The sequence below is a fragment of the Myotis davidii genome, unplaced genomic scaffold (assembly GCF_000327345.1).
Source record: "Myotis davidii unplaced genomic scaffold, ASM32734v1 scaffold732, whole genome shotgun sequence".
Classification (NCBI taxonomy): Eukaryota; Metazoa; Chordata; class Mammalia; order Chiroptera; family Vespertilionidae; genus Myotis; species Myotis davidii.
This window is the reverse complement of record NW_006284349.1, coordinates 849991-873977: the sequence shown is the minus strand read 5'-3', so window position 1 is coordinate 873977 and position 23987 is coordinate 849991. Positions and strand designations below refer to the sequence as shown.

The 23987-nt window shown below is 39.9% G+C and overlaps 1 protein-coding gene across 2 annotated transcripts in view; it reads right to left on the bottom strand.

Annotated features, from left to right (window-relative positions):
• The window catches only part of RPS6KA5 (ribosomal protein S6 kinase, 90kDa, polypeptide 5), a 94816-nt gene that overhangs the window by 29901 nt on the left and 40928 nt on the right, over nt 1-23987 (bottom strand). For both annotated transcript variants that reach the window (XM_015571413.1, XM_015571411.1), the window contains exons 6-7: nt 13361-13444; nt 11054-11157 (exon numbers count right to left, since the gene is read on the bottom strand). In XM_015571413.1, coding sequence (XP_015426899.1) covers nt 11054-11157; nt 13361-13444 — 188 coding nt within the window. The remainder of the gene's footprint in view (nt 1-11053; nt 11158-13360; nt 13445-23987) is intronic.

The following is a 23987-nucleotide window of genomic DNA, read 5'->3' as shown; positions in this document are numbered from 1 at the left end:
AGAACGCATCAACCAGGGTGGGTGGCAGGTGCAGGGAACTAGAGTTCTAGATTCGGACAAAGCAGGGATCAGGTCGGGAAGAAACTGAGTAGCAATCTGGAGGAATTCCCGTTGAAAACATGCTGAGGGAACATGGAGAACAGTATGGCAGCCCCAAGTCCTCTCCTTTCCCAAGTGAAAATAAAATGGCCAGAACCAGCAGCAGTAGAGCCTCGCAGATGATGAGGTACCACCACCCCAGCTCGGAGCAGTGAGAGCAGGAGCCATGCAAGAGACTCCTCCTCGATGTGGCAATACATGAGTGGCCCCGGGGTCTCCTCAGCCTGTTCCTGGAATGACACTCATGCCAGGAAGAGAAGCAGAAATTGGGGTGGGGCGGTAGAGAGAGAGAGGGCTCCTAGCAGGCTTAAGCCTTTTCTCCTAGGAAGATGACCTTGGGTTTACCTTCTTACACAGTTTCCTTGAAATGGATAAATCACATCAATGTGAAATGTCAGCCATGCCTGGTTATTGTGAAATAACCCGAGAGGTGGCCTGCACCTGGCCGGAGAGGTGCGAGCAGGCACGTAAGCCCTGAAGGTTGTCTGGCCCAGGACTGTTTAAATACTTCCAGCAAACTGTGTGTCATCTCTTATCCCCAAGGTGTCTGTGTGGGGGCTTCGCAGCTGTGCTCATGGGAGCTATACGATGCCGTTTCCGTGTTGAGCTTCCCATGCTGGGGTGGTCCGCACCCACCCACTTGATCTCATCGCTAATGGCCGAGCGTGCCTTTCTGGGCTGGGAAACCAGGCCGAGGTGGTAGGCAGGACCTTGCTTATGCCGTGTTTGATGTTGTCATGCTGATTCACTCTGCTTCCCCACCTGTGTCCTGCTAGAACGCTAAGTCAAATTTCTGCCCTGTGTTTCATTCGGGGCTCTAAACCCTCCACCATCCTAGAGAGTGCTTCAGAGGGCAAATGAGTAATACAGTATGATCCAGCTCTACCCCACATGCGGGTGAAGCAGACGTAAACGGATCTAAAGGATGATAAAAGAAAATAAGAAAAAGACGGCTGAAGAATATGAGTACCAAGGGAGGGTCTTTTCACTCTAGTCTCCAGCTGCCACAATTGGTTCGTGTGGAATAATATGTAGATGAATAGCTACTGTGACACACATTAATATATTTGGGAGTAACCAGCAAAAAAAACCTGGGAACACAGATGTTGCTATTGGGTACATAATACCTAAAATGAGGAAGAAAAGAAAAAATTGAACAGTACATTGGGAATCGAGAAGGCTTCTTAAAATATGCCAATAAAGGATTTGATCATAAAGACGTAAGAAGGATAAGAAATCCAAGGAAAAAGGAAATAAAATCTTTTAAAAGAGGGTAAGATACAGTAATATTGTAATTACTCTATATATAACTCTGAAAGCAACACATCTATAAACAGAAAAAATTTTTATTACAAACTAGAGGCCCAGTGCATGGATTCGTGCACTGGTGGGGTCCCTTGGCCTGGCCTGTGGCTCTCTGACATACCCTGAGGGGTCCCGGATTGCGAGAGGGGGCAGGCCAGGCCAAGGGATCCCACCGGTGCATGATCAGGGCTGGGGAGGGTCCACAGGAAGGCTCCAGGGTGTGCGCCCAGTCCAGATTGGCTGAACCCTAGCAGCAAGGTAACCTACCAGTCAGAGCATCGGCCCCCTGGTGGTCAGTGCATGTCATAGCTACCGGTCGAACTGTCAAATGGTTGCTTTGGCTTTTATATATACAGATGAGCTAATTCAAGGTGTTACTGAGTAATTAATATGGATAAAATGTAAAAATTCAACAAATGACTGCTTGATTTTGTTTTAGAATACTGTATCATCACATGCAAAATCAATGTATTAAAATAATCACCTAAAAAGAAAGCACATCTTGGGAGGACAAATTAATCACCTAAACCTTTTGTAAAGGACACATGGTAGACACACTTCTCAGATGGTCCCCAATAACCACTGTCTCCTAGCCAACATCAACAAGAAAGATGACATGGTGCCACTTTCATGATCAGTTTAAAAATGCCATCTTCCTAGCAGACTCCCTCTATTGCCTTCCTAGCTTGCATGCTCTGAAGAAGCAAGATACCATGTTGGACAGGCCAACACAGCAACGAATGGAAGGTGGTCTTCAGCCAATAGCCAGCGAGGATCTGAGGCTTTAGTCCAACAAACCTGCGGAACCGAATCCTGCCAACAACCCATGCGCTTGGAAGCGGCTCCTTTCCCAGTTGAGCCAACACTTTGCAGCCTAGAAGTGACCTTGAAGCAGAGGACTTAGCGAAGCTGATGCACAGAAACTCTGAGATAATAAGCGTTTTTAGGTCATTTGTTTCCTGGCAATGGATAATGGATAACTAATACAAGGCCAGGCAATAAATACTGTAGGCTGGGAGAGCTGTATGGTCTCTGTGGCAACTACTCAACCCTGCGGCGGTAGCAGGAACGCAGCCAGAGATGACAGCAAACGAAGGAGCATGGCTGTGTTCTGATAAAATGTTCCTGTAGGCACTGAAATCCCACTTTCATATAATTTTCACATGCCACAAAATACTGTTCATCTTTTGACTTTCTCAGCTATTTAAGAATATAAAATCCATTCTCTTTTTTTCTAAACTATAAGAGAAAATTTAAAAAGTTACAGAGGCAAAAGAAGGGCCCTTGGAGTTTAGGAGAAAGGTAAAGCTAAGGCGCCTGGGGGGAGGAAAGGGAGTCGGAAAGGCACCTTGTGCTCCCAAGAGGGGGAGCTGCTAAAATCCATTCTTAGCTCAAAGGCCACCCTCAGAAGATGGGCAGTAGAATGGATTTGGCCCGCGGGCTGTAGTCTGCCAACCCCTGACCTAAATAGCACAATTAGAACTTTTGTTTAATATCATTATTTTGATACCACTTAGACCTGAATTTAATAATATTATGTTTATAATAGTACAATGAACATATTAAGAAAGCATAGCTTATTGATAGAAAATGAGGGACCAAATAAACATTTTCTATATTTCAAAGGCAGAGAAAGTGAGACAAACAACCCTGTCAGAGATGATGGAAGAGCCACGAACAGAAGCTCTGTGTCCTGGTTCCTAGGTGAAGGAATATTCAATCATCATGTTATACAAAGCTCCAGCCAAGTGCAGGGCGTCTGCTTGGAGGGGCAGGCAGAAAAATCGAAGGAAGTCCCAATTACTGGATGGGTGGACACCTCCCCGTGCAGCAGTAACATACACCCTAACAGAAGTTCTACACAAGGCAATAGAAGCTAGTAGGAAACACATCTGTAAGAAAAGAAGATGCTACAAACATGGGAATAAAAATAAGAGCCCAACCAGTGTGACTCAGTGGTTGAACTTCAACCTATGCACCAAGAGGTCATGGTTTAATTCTCAGTCAGGGCACATGCCTGGGTTGCAGGCTCAATTCCCGGTGAGGGTGTGCAGGAGGCAGTTGACTGATGTTCTCTCTCATTGATATTTCCATCTCTCTCTCCCTTTCCCTTCCTCTCCCTCTCTCAAAAAATAAATTAATTAAAATATATTTAATAAAAAAATAGAGACTCACAGAAAGCTAAAGAGCAATCATTCAAATCTATAATATTGTCAATTTAGTATTGTCCAAAATGGTACCAAGATAGGAGTCGGGAAATGATTTCATATAAATGGTAAGAAAACTAGAAAGGGAACCCCTAGGTAAAACTACTTTCAAATACCTAAAGCAACGTCTGGGAGAAACAACAGAACTTCCCTCTGTTTTCAGAGGACAGAACCAGGACTGACATGCAGAGGTTAGAGCAGCCGTGGGCAAACTACAGCCTGCGGGCCGGATCCAGCCCATTTGAAATGAATAAAACTATTGAAAAAAAAGACCGTACCCTTTTATGTAATGATGTTTACTTTGAATTTATATTAGTTCACACAAACACTCCATCCATGCTTTTGTTCCGGCCCTCCGGTCCAGTTTAAGAACCCATTGTGGCCCTCGAGTCAAAAAGTTTGCCCACCCCTGGGTTAGAGAAAGGTGATTCCACTTATTTTAAGTGGGGAGAACTTCTATCCAACTAAGATGTTCTGTTGAAGGGGCTTCCTTGAAAATGCCTATACATCATGCTGCCCATTCATCGACGGTACTCAGACAGAGGAGATGACTATCAGGGACACTGATGAAGGATTCTTATATCACTGAGAAGGTTTTATTCTCATTCTAAATTCTTTTACTTTGTAATTTGATGGACCAGAAAAACAATCTTGTTCTGATTTTAGACTACCTGTAGACAACAATACGCAAGCAGATAACCTGGAAAACCCATTATTTTGAAACATCTCAAGTAAAAACTATAAAATATATGCAGAGTTCAGGGAAGATCACAGTCATTAAAGAATGAAAGAACTAAATGATGAGAAAAAGCCCCAGTTAATTAGGGCATTTGGGGATAAGACAATGATACATTATTTTAAAAAGAACAGACTGAAAGATTTTACACAGGAAAGAAAATCAGAAGGATTATCTTGAAAGGGAAAGGTAACGTAAGATAACTTAGTCGTCGCATTGTTTATAAATTTCAGGAACAAAAAATAAATGCCACAGAAAACCATGGAATCATAAGTTAACACCAGGTTTTAAACAAACTATTAACAACATGACAAAGTGAATAATTAATTAACTAAAGGGAAAATCCTATCTGAATTCTTGAAAAATCTGCTCTAGTTTTAAGATTTCAAGAATCTGACTCAGGCTCTCTTTCTCTTTCTAAAACCAGAATGCCAAGTGATTGAGCTAAAGGCAGTTACGAGCAATTTAAATTTGAACAACAGTTGGTTCAGAATGTTCCTGCCATCACCACCAACAATATACTATCTCTCTGCAGGCAGCGCTGTGCTGGAGAAAAAAATCACAAAGAAGATGGCTTGTGTCATGGGATCCAGATGAGCCACTACTTAATGCTGTCAGGTTAAGCCCACCCTTTGCACCTGTCACCGTGACAGGTGTGACCTTGCAAAGGGACCCAAATTCTCAAGACTGTAGCCCAGGTTTTATAAAATTCTGAAACATTTTCAAACCATCAAAAAGCCCATTTAAAATAAGCCAAGTCATATTTAGTATTTTTAGTAACTGATGATTTTAACTATGAATTTAACAAGAAATAGTCCTATCCCTTAACTTGGTATTAACTAGCTGGGACAGCAAGAAATTATTTATATGTACTTCCTAATCTTTCCTGTAAAAGGTTCATTTAAAATTTTCAATTGAAGTAGAATTGATGTACAACACACTTCCCACATACAAAGTAGACAACTTGATCAGCTTTGATGCATGTGTATACCTGTGAAGCCATCACCAGTCAAGATCATGAACATACCCATCATCTTCCAGAGTTTCCTGTGTCCCTTTGTCATCAACCTTTCCCTCCTCCCAGTCAACTGTCCCTCAAAAAATTCCCACACCTGAACCAGTTTACCTTCCCAGTACCTCCTGAATGAAGGGGGTGGGTCAGTTTGAGAAAGGGGCCCGGAAATGTGTGCTGTTAATCTTTCTCCCAGACTTCCCCAAAGGGACCTATGGTCTTGTACCAGACTAACTGTACACTGGAAAAAGGAAATAATCCGAATGTAAAAGGATTATGAGGCACTGGTTCTGAACTGACACTAATTCCAGGAGACCCAAATGTCACTGTGGCCCACCACCAATCAGAGTAGGGGCTTGTGGAGGTCAGGTGATCAATGGCGTTTTAACTCAGGTCCATCTCACAGTGGGTCCTGAACCATTCTGCGGTTATTGCTGTAGTTCCAGAATGCACTGGAACAGGCACACTTAGCAGCTGGCGGAATCCTCACATTGGTGCCCTGACCTGGAGAGGAGGACAATTATGGTTGGAAAGGCCGGGTGGAAGCCATTAGAATGGTCTCTGCCCAGAAACATAGTAAACCAAAAACAGTACTACATTCCTGGGGGGTTGCCAAGATGACAGCCACCATCAAAGACTTGAGAGATGTAGGAGTGGTGACCTCACCACGCCCCCATTCCATTTGCCTATTTGCCTTGGGCAGAAGACAGAGGAATCTTGAAGAATGACAGTGGGTTATATGTTTCAACCAGGTGGTGAGTCCAATGTAGCTGCTGTTCCAGATGTGGTTTCATTGCTTGAGCATCCCTTGGTACAGGGTATGCTGCCGTTGACCTGGCATATGCCTTTTTCTCCATCCCGGTTCATAAGGCCCACAAAAGGAGTTGCTTTCAGCTGGCAAGGTCAGCAGTGTCCTACCACAGGGTATATCAACTCTCCAACCCGATATCATAACTTAGTTCTCGAAGACCCCATCACCTTTCCCTTCCATCAGATATCACACTGGCCCATTATATTGAGGACCTTATGCTGACTGGACCTAGTGAACAAGGAGTAGCAACTACTCTAGACTTATTGGTAAGACCTGTGTGTCAGAAGGTGGAAAACAAAATTCAGGGGCTTCCTACCCTAATGATTTCTAGGGGTGCAGTGGTGTGGGGCAATATCAAGATATCCCTTCTGAGGTGAAGGATGAGTTATTGCATCTGACCCTGCCGACACCCAAAAAGGAAACACAATGCCCAGTGAACCTTTTTGGATTTTGGAGGCAACATAGTCCTCGTTTGAGTGTGTTACTCCAGCCCATTTAACAAGTGACCCGAAAAACTGCTGTTGAGTGGGGGCCAGAACAAGAGAAGGCTCTGCAACAGGCCCCTGCTGCTGGTTGAGCTGCTCTGCCACTTGGGCCATAGGAACCAGCAGGTCCAATGGTGCTTGAGGTGTCAGTGGCAGGTAGGGATGCTGTTCAGAGCCTTGGCAGCCCTGATAGGTGAACTGCAGCATAGGCCGCTAGAATTGTGGAGCAAAAGCCTACCATCTTCTGCAGATAACGACACCCCTTTTGAGAAACAGCTACTGGGCTTTAATAGACTAAAACACTTAACTATGGTCCCCAAGTTTCATACAGCCTGAGATGCTCATCATACATTGGGTTGTATCTGATGCATGAAGCCATAAAGTTGGGAGTGCACAGCAACAGTCCATCCTCAAATGGAAGTGGTATACATGAGACTGGGCCGGAGCAGGCCCTGAAGGCACAAGTCAGTTTCATAAAGAAGTAGCCCAAATGTCCATGGTCCCCACTCCTGCTACACTGCCTTCTCTGTGCCAGCCTCATGGCGAATTCCCTATAATAAGATGACAGAGAATGAGAAGACTCAGCCAAGTTTACCGATGGTCCTGCATTATAACGCAGGTGCCACCGGAGTGGACAGCTGTAGCACTGCATCCCCTTTCTGAAACATCCCTGAAGAGCAGTGCTGAAGGGAAATCTCCAGGGAGCAGAGCTTTGAGCAGTGTACCTGTGTGTTCACTGAGCACTGGAGAAATGACCAGATGTGTGCTTTTATACCAATTAAAGACCAATGTGTGCTTTTATACCAATTAAAGACCAATGTGTGCTTTTATACCAATTAAAACCGGCAGTTTGACTAGATGGTCAGGGGCTTGGAAGGAACATGATTGAAAAATTGGTGACAAGGAAACCTGGTTGACAACAATACTTGGAAGAGGTATGTGGATAGACCTCTCTGAATGGGGAAAAATATGAAGACATCTGTGTCCCATGTGAATTCTCACCAAAGGGTGACCTCAGCAGAGGAGGATTTTAATAAGCAAGTGGATAGGCTGATCTGTTCTGTGGATACCTGTCAGCCTTTCTCCAGTCAACCCCACTGCCACCCAGTGGGCTCATAAATAAAATGGCCATGGTGGCAGGGATGGAGGATACGCATGGACTTCGACTCACCGAGGTTGACCTGGCAATGGCCACTGCTGAGTGCTCAATCTGTCAGCAGCAGAAACCAATACTGAATGCCCGATACGGCATCAATCCCCAGGTGATCAGCCTGCTACCTGGTGGCAGACTGACTACACTGGCTATTGCCATTATGGAAAGGACAGAGTTTCACTCTAACTAGAATAGACACATTCCACACAGCATTGCTTCTGATCAAGGAACTCAATTCACAGCAAGTGAAGTGCATGAATGGGACCATGCTTCTGAAATTCACTGGTCTTACCATGTTCTGCACCAGGTGGAATTATGACTTGTTACCGGCTCTGTCTGGAGATTAAGTATGGTGTAAGGCAGGGGTGGGAAATGTAGCCCACGGACCATATAAGGCTCGTGAAATCATTTGGTGTGGCCCTGCCAAGGCATTATGGGTGAGTTAATTAAATCCTTGACCAAATATAGCAGGCTAATTTTTAAGTTGATAATTTTGTAGGGATCTCAACTTATATTATAAATATTCAAATGGCCCTTGGTAGAAAAAAGATTTCTTAACCCTGGAAGGAGATGCATATCGCTGCCAAGCCGACAAGGAGTGAATTGGCAATGATTAATTTTTAAGTGTCACATGACTGGGCCACAGGTTGCCCAGATTAAATGTTATTTTGGGGTGTGTCTGTAAGGGTGTTTCTTCCTGAGATTAGCATTTGAATCCCCTCCTTAATGTAGGCGGGCACCATCCAATCCCTTTAGGGACTGAATAGAAAAGAGAAAAAAAGAGCTTAACTTGGGACACTGGTCTTCTGACCGCAGAACCACTGGCTTTCCTGGTTCTCCAACTTGCAGATGGCAGATCGTGGGACTACTCAGCCTCCATAACTGTGTGAGCTGATTCCTTATAATAAAGCTCCTTTTATATGTCTCATTATTTCTGTTTCTCTGGAGAACCCTATGATAGTCTATTTTTAGCCATTCCAGTGAGTATACAGTGGCATCTCACTGTGGTTTAGTTGCATTTCCCTGAAAACTAATGATGTTGGTCATCCTTTTATGTGCTTATTTGCCACCCAAAGATCTTTACTGGTTAACTGTCTGTTTCAATATTTTGCCCATTTTTTTTTAAATGGAGATTTTCCCCCTTGAGTTTCGAGAGTTTTTTATTTGATTTATAATTTTATCCCAGGCTGTGGCTTGTCTTTCCATTCTCTTAAGAGTTTCTTCTTAAGACCGAAATTCTGAAGAAGTCTACTTTATTAGTGCTTTCTTGTATGGATATCACTTTTTGTGTTGTATCTAAGAAATCTTTACCTAACCCCATGTCATAAGGATTTTCCTTTATGTTTTCTTACAGAAATTCTATAGTTTTAGGTTTTACATTTAGGTCAATGATCGTTTTTAGTTTATTTTCCTATATGGTGGAATGTATTTATAGAAGTTCATTTCTTCCCCTCACCCCCACTCCTATGATAGCCAATGGTTCCAGCATCATTTATTGAAAAGACTATCTTTTCTCTACCAAATTGACTTCGCACCTTTGGGGGAAAAAATCAGTTGCCTATATCTGTGCAGTTCTATTTCTGGCCTTTCTATTCTATTTCATTGAATATTTGTCTATCTTGATACAAACACCAGTGTCCTTTTAAGTATTACAGCTTAAAAGTCTTAAAATCAACTTTGGACTACTTTTTCAAAGATGATTTAGCTATTCCTGGTTCACTGCATTTCTATATGAATTTTAGGTCCAGGTTGTCAATGTCCAGCAAAAAACTACACTAATAAAAGAGAAAGATGCAAATTGACTGTACCTTTGTGACACCCATCAGCCAATCAGGCATGAATATGCAAATTAACCCAACAAAGATGGTGGGTTAATTTGCATACGTAGGCACTGAGTGGCCAGGGGCAGGATGCTTGCGTTGTCACCATAGCAATGACGCAGATGTTCCACACCACCCCAGCCGCTCTGGGCCTCTGGGCAGTGTGGGAAGGCGGAAAGGTGGTTCGAAGGCAGTGCCAGCAACTAGGGGAAGGAAGGCCCATTCTTGCACGAATCTTCGTGCATCGGGGCTCTAGTAAATAAATAAAAGAAAAGTCTGCTGGGATTGTGATTGTGGTGAATTTATAGATCAATTGGGAGAGAAACAGCATCTTCACTATACTGAGTAGTTTCCACTGTGTGCTTTTCGCTACTTCACTGAATGAATACTTCTGCAAATTTTGGAACTTCTCTCTCTGCAGCTTTCTCCTCTCTGACACTGCCCTCAAACTCTCGCTGCCTTTGTCTTCCCAAGGCAATAAGCTGGGCAATAAAAGGGCTCACCTCATAGATTTTCCATCTCTCATTGTTCACTGTCCTTCACTGCTAGATAGTCCATATCTTCAAGATTGTTCTTTCAGAAATTTTCTCATTTTAAAAAACTGTTTCAGGCAGAAAACTAAATTTGGTTCTTGTTATTCCATTTTGATAAGTGGAAGTCTCAATTTTTAATGTCAAATCTGCTCTCAAAGTTATAAAATTCAAGTAAGAACAGGACAAAAACATAACTAGTAATTAGTATACTGTTTTATCACTGTTGTTTATTTGTTCATTAATTCATTTCATTCCAGAAGTATTTATTGAATTCTGCATAGTAAAGCACTGTGCTGGCTGGCACCTGAGCATACAATGCTAGGATCAAAGCCAGACCTGCCCTTGCTCTCACAGAGCTTACAATCTAGTGGGACATACAGACATTAATCAAACAATTATAAACGAAAATGTAACAATGCAATTGTGATAACTGCTATGAAGGAAAGGAATAGAATAATGCTATGGTAATCTACAAGAGGGTGATTTTATGCTATTTGTTTCTATTGAGCCTCTATACATGAGCTAAAAAATATCACTATTTACGTTAAAGTCACAAAGAAATTAGAATATGTACACAGTGGGAAGAAAGTGTCCATTAAATAAACTTCAATATACCATGTATCAAGACAATATGCTAAGTGCTTTGGAATACACAAAAATTATGACACTCTCCCTATGAAACAGAAGATCAATCCGGGCACATAAAATATAAAAAAATATAAAGATTATATATCTACATCCTATATGATTTTAAATGGAAATAACTACTTAAACCGAATTTTGTCTATCCCCATTTTTTTAAATTATTATTTTTTCCATTAGCCGAATTACAGAAATTGGATGAGTTCCTCTGAGGTAACAATACATTGATTTTATTTTTTTTAAGTCTTACCTAGATATCTCAGCTTGGGAATTCTTCTCCCCATCCACAGTGAACGGAGACGCTCCAGTTAGTAGTTCATACATTAGGACACCTAAACTCCACCAGTCAACTGCCTACAAAATAGCAATTTCATTTGATAGAATATTAACTAACATGTAATTTATAAGAAAGAAAAATGAACAAAATAAAGCTGTATATTTGGCAAATATTTTGAGAAAAAGATTTTGTACATAGCTTTTTGTGCAAGGAGTATTAAATTAGCTCATGCAAGACATTTAGAGAACAAATATCCAGGTATCCTCAGTACAAAATTTAAATGCGTTCTAGTTATTTTATAAATAGTAATGTTTTTACTTTGGTTAATTAAAAATAAAAATTTTAATTTAAAATAAATTTTAAAAATCTTAAGTAAGTGAAATCTTTGGATTTATGATAGATGGGGGAAAGTACCACTTATCATTTTTTTTTTACCACTTATCATTTTTATTAATTATTCAGCTCCAATAAATATTATACAATTACTTAAAGTCAAAGAACGGAAATAAAACAGAAATAATCACCCAATCAATTCCTCTTATAGAACCTATCACATAAAGCTAATAGTCTTCATTGTAGGAAGCATGATGAGATTTTTAAATAATGTAAAACAAAATGTGATCTAAATTGGAAACCAATTTATATGTGTAGTTATCTGAACTGAGAACACAACAAATTACACATAATTTAAAGTATTGATATACTGAAAATTATTTCTTTTATAATTATGCAAATCAAGATTTCAATAACAGTTGAATTTAAGAGCTTACGCCAATGAGATATTATCTGGATGCTAATGTTTTAAACTCTCTGCTTCCAAATTTGAAAGGTAAGGTTTCAGAAAAATGATGCAAAATGTATGATCCTAGAGATACTTTAAGGAAAATGCAGAGCAATGACACAGAAAACAGGCTGAGGAAGACTGAAAGCACAAGAGTGAGTGCCAGTCTGGCACAGCAATGAGCATGTTGTATACATTATCTCTCATTTAACCCAAAGTCATCAAGGTGTTCCATGAGCTCCCATTGACCTAGCTGTATTCTGGACCTCAGGTATGTAGCAATCCTAGGAATAATATAAGGTTTTCTTTCCTACAAATTGGTTCCATTAGATCTTAGGAAGTAATTTAGAAATTTTAATAGTTATAAAGGCCAACCAAATTTCCCAATAGTTTCAAAGAATGCCTTGACATGAACTAAAACAGCAATTTAATTCTTTTATTTATACAAGCAATTTTATTGCCATCTGAGTCAGGAACCTCAGAATGTTCTGCTTTTTGATTTGAAACCAGGCTCTTAAATTGATACGGCTCTACACTAAGATGTGAAAACTTGAAGAATAGGCTTTAAACATATGGTAAGATCCTGTCCACCTGAAACTAATACAAAATAACACTGAATGACAAAAAAAACAACTTTAAAAAGAACTCAAGCCCTGACCAGTTTGGCTCAGTGGAAGGCCATCAGCCTGCAGACTCAAGGGTCCCAGGTTTGATTCCGGTCAAGAGCATGTACCTTGGTTGTGGGCACATCCCCAGTAGGGAGTGTGCAGGAGGCAGCTGATTGATGTTTCTCTTTCATTGATGTTTCTAACTCTCCATCCCTCTCCCTTCCTCTCTGTAAAAAATCAATAAAATATATTAAAAAAAGAAAGAAAGTCTCCAGTATTTCTACAAAAAGCAGAAACTGGGAATAAGAAAGCAGGAAAGATTCCCTTTTCAATGATCTCTTAGAAAGCAAATATGAACCTAAGGTGAAACAGTCAATTACATGTCCCATATATTTTCCTAACAAAAATCAATAATGCCAATAAGCACTGTCCAAAATCATCCAGCGTGACTCCAACAGGAACAGTGGACAGTTTATGCTTTCACAGACATCTCTATTGCATTGTGGCTCAGCTGTGTCCTCAAAGAGCAGGTCCCATGCAACAGAAAATGAATGATTTTTGTTTTATATAGAGTTACTGGTGCTTTGCTGAAGATATAGATTCTTATTTGAAGAATTAGTTGCCTTTGAGGTTTCTTTTTATTTGAGTTATCCTATAAAACAAAAATTATCCTCACCAATAAAACCTAAGAAAAGGGAAATCTGTTTATCTTTTTCCTTCAAAACACTAAATATCATGATGTGTTCATGTATACAAAGCAAAGGAGAGAAAAAGTAAAAATAAGACACCACCAGAATGAGACTGTTGAAGAGATTATACCTAAGTTATAAACGAGGATTCTTATATATATTTTGTTGAGATATATTAAAAAGTGTCAAAAATAGAACATACCTTGTCATGTCCCGAATCCCCTCCTCTGATGATATCTGGTGCCATGTATTCAATAGTGCCACAAAACGAATATGCTCTTTCAGCCTTAAACAATCAAACAAAAAGGGATTTGATTTCAAGCTGGTATGACAAGTGACAAAAAGAGAAGGTTCATAAGACATGTCAATGATTGAGATTAATTACTATGTACAACAAAGAAACGTAATGGCAGAATCTACTAGACAGACCCTCTTCTCACCAGGATAGACCATCACTTACACAGTATGAGTCCTGGATAAAGGAAGATTGTCCACGCCTGAAACCCACCACCATTCATTCACCCATGCATCCACCATCCACTTAGGAAGCCAATCATTCACTCTTCTTCTTTTCTTTAAGTGCACAGATTTTAATTATTGGTTTCTTAACCATTCTTTTCTATAAGACTGTAAACAGTCCAAGTAAGATAACATGAACTGTCTAATACTTTACTATGGATGACTTTATTTCCACACTAAAGGCCCGGTGCATGAAATTGTGTGCAGGAACGGTCCCTAGGCCTAGCCTGCAATCAGGGCCATCTTCCCCAGCTGCCGGCCCTGCCCTCCGCCACCACCCACCCTGGTTCCCCGCTCGCCATCAGCAGTGATTGGAGCCTGCGGGCCGGGGGTGAGGGACCAAGAGGTCGGCCCATTCTGCCCGCTCGCCAGTCCCGCCCTCCGCTGCCACCCACCCCGGTTCCCCATTTCCCATCTGGTGATAGGAGCCTGATGGCCGGGGGAGGGACTGAGAGGTCGGCTGCATCCTCACCGCAGGTCACCCTCGGTGTGTGGGGTGACCTGCGGGGTGGGGGCCTTGGCCTGGTGCCACCCGCATCCCCCACCACGCACCCCGGGTCCCCATTTGCCATCGGCAATCAGAGCCTGTCGGGCCGGGGAAAAGGACCAAAAGGTGGTCAGTGCATCTCATAGTGACTGGTTGAGCGGTCATCCTGGTCATTCTGCCGTTATGGTCGCTGGGCTTTTATTACATAGGCTAGGCAAGACCGGGAGAACACTAGAAAACTTGGAGGGGGAAGGAGGCCCAATGCTAAGAAAGGGAATACTAAACCTAACGATAAAAAAGAAGGAAATTTTTCTGCCTCACCATCTTGTCTAGTTTGGCACTGAAATCAGAACGTTTAGTGAAGATGAACCAACTGTTTTTAAAAGCTTTTCTCACCCTAGCCCGTTTGGCTAAGTGGATAGAACATCGGCCCTTGGACTGAAGAGTCCCGGGTTTGATTCCAGGCAAGGACATGTACCTTCATTGCAGGCTGATCTCCATCCTGGTCAGGGCACATGCGGAAGGCAACTAATGGATGTGTCTCTCACATCGATGTTTCTCTGTCTCTCCCTTTCCCTTCCACTCTTTAAAAACCAATGGAAAAATGTGCTCAGGTGAGGAGTAACAAAACTATAAGTAAATAAAGGAAGATTTTCTCTTAAAGAAAGTTGTTTCTCCTTTGCAGAATTTTAAAAAGGACTAATTTTATATAGCAGGCTAAAATTTAATTTAAGAAACTGAAGCCATTTAAAAAATGACCAACTGTGTCATAAGACTCATCTCAACATAAAAAGATCTAAAATAATGCAGATACATTAAACGGGGATAAAGAATTCCTCTTTAATAATACACATTTGTATGGCTATATCTGAAACTTTTAAAGGCACTTTGGCACCATTAAAATACTTTTAAAAAATTATTTTAGAACAAGCTCTTCAATTTATACTTTATTCTTATTTCACTACAAAGGTTAAGAAAAAGAAGCATTCCTCTTATTTACCATTTTTTAATGGAAAGAACTCCATTCTAGCAATGCTGTCCATGTGGTAGAAGTCCCCTACTCTGTTGGCTAAAAGTTAAGCCCAGAGATAATGAATGTAATAAATTTATTTAAACACTGTAATAATAAATGTATTAAAACTACTTAATACTTAATTAAAATACATATATATATAAACAAAAATAAAATATGTTCTATAATTCATTTATTTCTTTTTAGGTGCTATGTAAACTGAAAGATTACTATTTACCTAGAAACTAAAAGAAATAATTCCATTATGCATAGATCTGAAAAAAAAATTTTTGTTTAGCTGGCAGACTGCTACTGGATTGCTAATATAAATCATATGTCAAATGTCATTATCTCTCTATCATTTCAATACCAAATCTTAATTTTGTATCAAACTATTGGAAAGAATAAAGCCAAATAAAACGTATTTCATATAAAACTTGTGTATAAAAAGTAATGAATAATTTTTAACATTTTGTTAGACATGCTTACACAGGAAAAAATGTATCAAAAAGCATTAATCTGTTCACTGAATTATTTAAAAAATTAGAAAATTACTTTTTTAAAAAACAAACTTCATAAAACTAAAGCATGGTTTTAGTTAATATATTATTTACTATGTAATAACCCTTTTTTTATATTAGGCAAACATCACTATGTAGATGACACAGAAAAGTACATAAATATTTCTAAGCCATAGTATTTATCATTTTATCTCATCTTAAAAGACACCCTTAAGACATTATATGCTAAGCCCTGGCCAGTGTGGCTCAGTTGGTTGGAGTGTCTACCATGCATTGAAAAGTTGCATATTGGATTCCCCATCAGGGCACATACCCAGGTTGTAGGTTTCATCCCAGCTCTGGGTGTATGTGGGAGGCAACTGATTGATTTCTCTCTTCAATCACTGTTTCTCACACCGATGATTTTTCTCTCTTTCTCTCTCTCCCTTCCTCTCTACAAAAATCAGTAAAACATATCCTTAGGTGAGGATTTTAAAAAACACACAAAACATTATATGCTACATCAACTTTAGTTATACAGAAAAAAAAATTCTCTAAACTGGTTTGTGAGTAAAAAGATAATGGGTTTTGATTTATTGACTTTCTAGATTTTTATTTAGAAAATACTCTTTTTAGAAAATACATATACATTTTCATTTATAGGAAACACCATTTTGAAACTATTTCCTTCCAAGTATGAGGCAATAATTACATTTTACAATCTGAGAGTTATGAAAATCTGTATTCTCTTTAAAACACTAGATATTCACAAGATTAGTGTACAGAGGGTATGAAACATACAGATTTTATTGATTAGTGCCAGAAAGACTTCCCGTGTCTTCCTTTTCTGACAATGAGAACTATGCAGCTCGGCTCCTCATTGTCTTGACAGATAGGGAGCTGAGAACCGCACTAAATGCTAGAAGATATTTCCTCCACTTTCCAGCTCTCTCTGAATTCACTTTAGCTTTTTGTGTTTGTTTTTTTAATCATCACCCAAGGATATGTTCATTGATGAGAGAGAGAGAGAGAGAAAGAGAGGAAGAGAGAGAGAGACAGAGAGAGAGAGAGAGAGGAAAGAAGAGGGCGGGGGAGAAACAGGGAGAGAAAGGCATCGATATGAGAGAGAAACATTAATCAGTTGCCTCTGGTTCTCGCCTCAACTGGGGATTGAACCCACAACCTAGGTATGTGCCCTGACCGGAATCGAACCTACAACCTTTGGGATGATGCTCCAATAAACTGAGCCACCCGGCCAGGGCTAGCTTTTCTGTTGTTTTTTTGTATGTGTATCTACATTAATAAATAATACGTAATTATTTATTTGATGGAAATTCTAGGAGACAGAAAAATTAAAGTTTAAGTGTTGGGAAGTTCCAATAATGGAGGAATAGTAAATAAAGGCAAAACACTTCTTAAGTCTCTCAGTGTGTTTTTTTAAAAACACTGCCATTTTAGCCCCTTGCAATTCTGTATCTGCTTCCTCGTCCTCTGCCTCAATGGAAGTGTTATTCCCTCTGGGTTCTGACTTTCAGAATAATTCCAGTCATTCTATAAGACGCCAAATTGAAGAGGTGTGACAGGCGATGGTTTCTAGTGGGAGGCAGGAAAGAATACAGGGGCATATGTTAAAGCTACCACCAAGTTAAATATTGTGAATGAGAACTGCCTTAATGTGTGTGTGTGTGCACCATCCTGGCAGATAATATGGAATAGTTATATTTAAGTGACCAGCTGACCAAAGAGGCTTCCCTCTTCCTTAGACAGAAGAATCAGATAACACTGGATAAAAAACTGCTTTCCTTCTAATGAAGAATCCAAATAGGAACTCAACTGCCAAACTCTAAAGTATTTCTCAATAAACACTAGATTAAATGATTCCTAGTTTCTATTTGCTAATGTTTTATCCTGTTCTTATCTGCTCATTATTGATAAACATGTGAGTTAAATGTAAAGTACCAATGAAAAGAAGTTGTTCCACATCCTATGTTTTTTCCACCCTAAATTTGAAAATTCTCACAACTATCTGGAAATGTTTGATTTTAAGTGACTATCTCATTGCTAATCATCCATGACTTTGTTCACATACAGTAAGGGTAACCCTCAGGTGTTAGCCATCAAGAGGGAGCCGAAAACCAGCAATGTAGGCATCTGACCTATGCTACGTGGCACAAAGGGAGAAAAAGTAATTTGTTACAGGCCTCAGCAATCCAGAAGCTTGAGAACAAAAGATGAGGCCCTCAGCTGAAATGGGGTGGACCGGACTGGAATTAATACCCTTGTGTAAACCTTGAAACCTAAGAAAGCTGAACCCTTAGTAAGTGTGAAGTCTAGAAAAATGAAATTCACTACCAGCATAGGTTTGTTTCAATTTGGGCCCTAGCTTAAAAAACAAACACTCCTCCTGTGAAATCAAAGTGTTAGGCTTGTATATTTTGTAGATTTGGGACATGAATTTACTCTCCCCCCATGGCATGGGGAAAGTGAAAAAATCGGTGATACTCTGGAACCAGAGAAATTCCCACAACTTAGCTGGTCCAGAATTCGCATGAATAAAGCCCTGGAGGCACAAAATTACTAAACAAGTAAACTAGAGTCCATAAATACAACAAAAAGAAGACTCCATAAATACAACAAAATTATTTTAAACAGAACAATCTACACCAGGGGTGGGCAAACTTTTTGACTCGAGGGCCACAATGGGTTCTTAAACTGGACCGGAGGGCCGGAACAAAAGCATGGATGGAGTGTCTGTGTGAACTAATATAAATTCAAAGTAAACATCATTACATAAAAGGGTACGGGTCTTTTTTTTCAATAGTTTTATTCATTTCAAATGGGCCGGATCCGGCCTGTGGGCCGTAGTTTGCCCATGGCTGATCCACACTAATAAAAGACAAACATGCAAATTGACCATACCTTTGCTGTGCCTTAAGCTATGCCCACCAGCCAATCAGAGCGACTGTATGCAAATTAACCCAACCAAGATGGCGGCCAGCAGCCACGGAGTTGGAGCAAGCAGGAGGCTTGGTTGCTCCAGTCACAGAGGAAGCCAAGCTTCCCACGGCCGGCTGTAGCCTCCGCAAAAGGCAACAAAGTTTCAATTATAGAAGCTAAATAAACCCCAGGTACCTGCTTTCTGCCGGGCCGTGGCCATGGAGCTGGAGTGAACAGGAGGCTTGGTTGCTCCAGTGATGGAGGAAGCCAAGCTTCCCGTGGCCAGCTGTAGCCTCGGCAAAAGGTAACGAAGTTTTGATTATAGAAGGTAAATAAATCCCAGAATAAAAAAGAAAAAGAAAAAAAGGAGAGGCTGGGAGCTTCCATCGCCAGGGGGCTTGACCAGCCTGAAAACAGCCCTCAGCCCCTCACCCAGACTGGCCAGGCACCCTAGTGGGCACCCCCCACCCTAAAGGGGGTGTGGCCAGCCTGCAAACAGCCATCAGCCCCTCACCCAGGCTGGCCAGGCACCCCAGTGGGACCCCCACCCTGATCCAGGACACCATTCAGGGCAAACCAGCTGGTCCCCACCCATGCACCAGGCCTCTATCCTATATAAGAAAAGAGTAATATGCAAATTGACCCTAACAGCAGAATGACTGGGAATGACTGGTCACTATGACACACACTGACCACCAGGGGGCAGACGCTCAATGCAGGAGCTGTCCCCTGGTGGTCAGTTTGCTCCCACAGCGGGAGATCTGCTCAGCCACAAGCCAGGCTGACGGCTGCCAGCACAGTGGTGGTGGAGGGAGCCTCTCCCACCTCCTCAGCAGCACTAAGGATGTCCGACTGCAGCTTAGGTCTGCTCCCTGCTGGTAAGTGGACATCCCCCGAGGGCTGCCAGGCTGCCGGGCTGCCAGAGGGATGTCTGACTGCCAGCTTGGGCCTGATCCCCCAGGCCTAAGCCAGCAGGTGGACATCCTCCGAGGGGTGCCAAACTGCAGGAGAGCACAGGTCGGGCTGAGGGACCCCCCCCTCCCTCTGCCGAGTGCACAAATTTTTGTGCACCAGGCCTCCAGTAATCTATAAAAGACCAGTATGTTGTAAAAGAGGAAAGATATGAATGATAGAAAATATCCATACAACAATATAGCAGCACAGGAAAGATTAGAACGTTATGAAAAAGAATCAAATAGAACTATATAATTAAAAATATATATAGTAATAAAAAATAGAGTAAACATAGTAGACGCAATTAAAGAATTTGTAAAATAGAACATATACTTGAGAAAATTATCCTGAATGTTTCAAGAGTCCCAAGCAAACTAAATAAAAACATATTCATAGGTGATGCATTTCTATAGTGGTTAGAAGAGTGTTTGCTTTATAATAATTCACTATACCATACTTTTGGGTTTTGTTTTGTTTTACTTCACAATAAAATTTTTTTTTTAAATAAACCTAGTCCATTCCTAGATATATCTATACCCAGTGAAATAAGCATTAGATATGCAGGGCAAAATGAAGGCATATTAAGACAAAGCCAGAATTTACTATTTACTGCTCCTTGTTTTAAAAACATCTAAAGGTTGCACTTCAGAAATAAACTAAACTCACAAGCTAAGAGTAAGATGTAAGAAGCAACAGTGAGCAGAGGAAACAGGTAAATATGTGAGAAAATCTAAATAAGTATTAAACTTATAAAATGAAAATAATAATTATACAATAATGATTAGTTTGGAGAAATAGAACATAAGGTAGGACTAAAATAATAAAATAAGTAATAATATGTAAAATGAGATAGATAACTGAAGTTAAAACATGCCAATGTTCTTGAAGTGGTCATGACAATCATAGACATAATGGTTCATTTTAGACTCTATTAAGTCATTATATAATTTTAAAATGTCAGGGTAATAACCACTAAAAGAACAGAAATAGGATATATATATATAAAACTTCCCTCTAAGGATGAATATATAATTTCATACTCTTAGAGGGAAATAAAAGAAAGTAATCTTAATCATTTAAACAGAAGGCAGAAAAGGAGGGGGAAGAGCAAAGAGAAATTATGGTAAAAAAGAAAACCACAGTAAAACAAGAAAAATAAAAATACATCAGTAATCATAATATACAGATTTAACTCACCAGTTAAAAGACAGAAACTCTCTGGATCAAAAACAAAATCCAGCTATATGTTATTTATAAAAGGCATACCTAAAACATAATGACAAAGAAATATTGAAAGTAAAGAGATGGAAAAAGATATATCAGACCAGCACTAACCAATAGAAAGCTGGAGTATCTTATTAATAGCAAGAAAATAAACTTTAAGGTAAAAAGAATGATTAAAATTGGGTAGGGTCATTACATAATAATAATAAAAGGAATTCACCAGGGGAATAACTTTATTCCAAATCTGAATACCCTCAAAATTTTTTGAGAAGACTTAACCTATATAAGCAAAAATGGAGAGATCTTCAAGAAGAAATGGACAAATCCACAATCATAGTATCTTAACATATCTCTTCTATCTGACTGGTCAAGCAGGACAATAATTAGTGAAGCTATGGAAGATATCCCAATGTTTATAAATATATACAAAAACTTTGTATCTAACAATTAGCGAATACATGGTCTTTTCAGATAAATGTAAGACATTTATAGAAATTAACCAAGTAGTAAGTCACAAAGCAAATATCAAATACCACAAAAATAAAAACATGTACTTTGTTCTCCAAACAGAAAGCAAATTAGAGCTCATTTACAAAAAGATAACAAAAAATCCTATGTATTTGAAAACTTAAAAACCTATTTGTAAGTAATTCATGGCCCAAAGAAGAAAACCACAATGAATATCAGGTTATTAGAATAACAATAAAAATGCTATATGTCAGGACTTGTGAGCTACATCTAAAGCTGTTCTTACAAATTGAGTTTTACTTTAAAAGATTAAATACTAATGAGCTAGATTTCCAACTCAAAAGTTCAGAGAAAGAATATGAAAGAAATTCATAGAAAGTAAAGGAATGAAGTAACAAAGGAACATCAGGAAAGAAATAGAAGAAATAAGAGGCCTGACAAAGTTATTTTTGGATGAGAATAATAAAATGGACAAATCTCTAGCAAACGGATCAAGAAAACACAAAAGTTAAACTCTAATTTAAGAAGTTTCTTCCTTGGTTGCCAGTTTCGAGAGGAAGATTATATATCTCTATCTCTTTCTCTAACTGACCTCTCTCCTTTTCATCCTCTTCCTCTTGAAGCCTTTCTCTCACCATTTTATACTGATTAAAAATTTTAATGGAGAGACAAATGGATGGGTGGACTGGCTGACAAACAGACATATTAAAGAAAAATCAGAATCCCACATTCCCTTCTAGCTAGTGTCCTGTGCTTCTCCTTTGTCAGTGTTGGTTCACACTCTCTCTTTACTTACCCACATGTCTCCCACTTCTGAGTCTACCCCAATTTGGCTTGTACCCCCTACCAATTGACTAAAACTGTTCTTGCCAAGGTCACAATTGACTTCAATTTTAGATCTTTTCAGTCCTCATCTTACTTGACTACCTAGTACTGTTGAACTGGAGATTGCCTCTCATCTTGGCTTCTTCGCACCACGCTCCGAACACACACACACACACACACACACTCTCTCTCTCTCTCTCTCTCTCTCTCTCTCTCTCTCTCTCTCTCTCTCTTTTGTAGGCTTTTCCTCTTCCACCTCACAGTTCAATCCTCAGTTCCTCACAGTTCAATGCTAGGTACTTTTCTATCCTATGTGCTGGTAATTCCCACATATATATGGCCAACCATGAGCTATCTCCTGGGCTCCAGACCTAAACACGCCAATAATGTATTTCCACTTGACTCTCTCATAGGCTCCTCAAATTAACATTTAAAAACTGAACTAATCTCCCCCCATCTAAATTCTGTCCTCATTTGCTCTGGGAAATATATTTCTATTTAATTTTCAGGAATTTATTTTTACACATGCTTGAAGTTCCTGCTCCTGGTATAATATTCATCTCTGTGTATTTCTTAATTGAATAATTTAACAAATATTTATTGAGTACCTACTATGTGCCAAGTATTGAAAGACCCCAGAAATATAGTGGTGAACAGCAAATTCCTTGCCCAAATGAGCCTGTATTCCAGAGGTATTCATCAAATATTCATATAATCACTAAACGGCAAGTTATTTATTTATGACTTATTTATAATATTTAATTTTGAGTTATTTAATTATGAATTGTCCCCAGATTACATTTTCTAAACTGAATTATATAAGGATAAAACTGATTTTATTTTAGAAACCTTAAAAATCTTTTATATGATAAGGAACACTTTACAAATTTGATACTTTTATGGATGTGTTCTTTTCTCAACAACAGATTTTGATAAATCCCTTCAGGTTCTGAGAAGAAAAGAAAACATTTCTAAGTATCTGTCAACTAATATATGTCCTTCATAGGATTTTTTGAGAGTACAGTTCAGCAAACATTTATTGAGAGGCAATCTCCATTGAGTTCTTACTGTGAGTCAGACAGTCTACTAGGTATTGGATGGAAGATTCTAACTGAATAAAATATATGGAACTGCCATTTGACCCAGTGATCCCACTTCTAGGAATATATCCTAAGAAACCAGAAACACCAATCAGAAAAAATGTGTGCACCCCTATGTTCATTCATAGCAGTGCAATTTACAACAGCTAAGATCTGGAAACAACCCAAGTGCCCATCAGTAGATGAGTGGATAAAAAAAGCGGTGGTACATTTATACCATGGAATACTATGCAGCAGTGAAAAAGAAGGATCTCTTACCCTTTGAGACAGCATGGAGGGACCTGGAGAGTATTATGCTAAGCGAAATAAGCCAGTCAGAGAAAGACAAGTATCAAATCAGGCCGAAAAAGGGGACATATGTAATACTTTCAACAATAAAGATTAAATATATATATATAAAGAAATTGTGACATCATCACAAACATGCTTCTATGGCCTGGGCTGGGTGGGCTTGTCTGGTCACAGGCATCTGTAGGCAGATGTGGCTGGGCCAGTTCACTGGTCAAACCAACTGCTGACAGCATCTGCAGACTTCTGTTCTCCGTTTCTCAGAGAGGAATCCTCCTGTCTAGGGAGCCACGGTTTGCAGAGTGAAGGGCAGAAAGAAGCCCTGGAGTTCCATAGTTCAGTGTGTCAACTTTCACTTCATCACTAGCTTCCACATGGTGTCCTCACCCTCAGCTGTGCCTACTGCCCCAGAACCCACAGTCTGTCCATTTACCTTTTCAGTCTTCCATGAAGGTAAGAAAGGCACACTTGCCTCTGTGAATGGGATAGACATGAGATCTGGGGGCCTGCTTCTC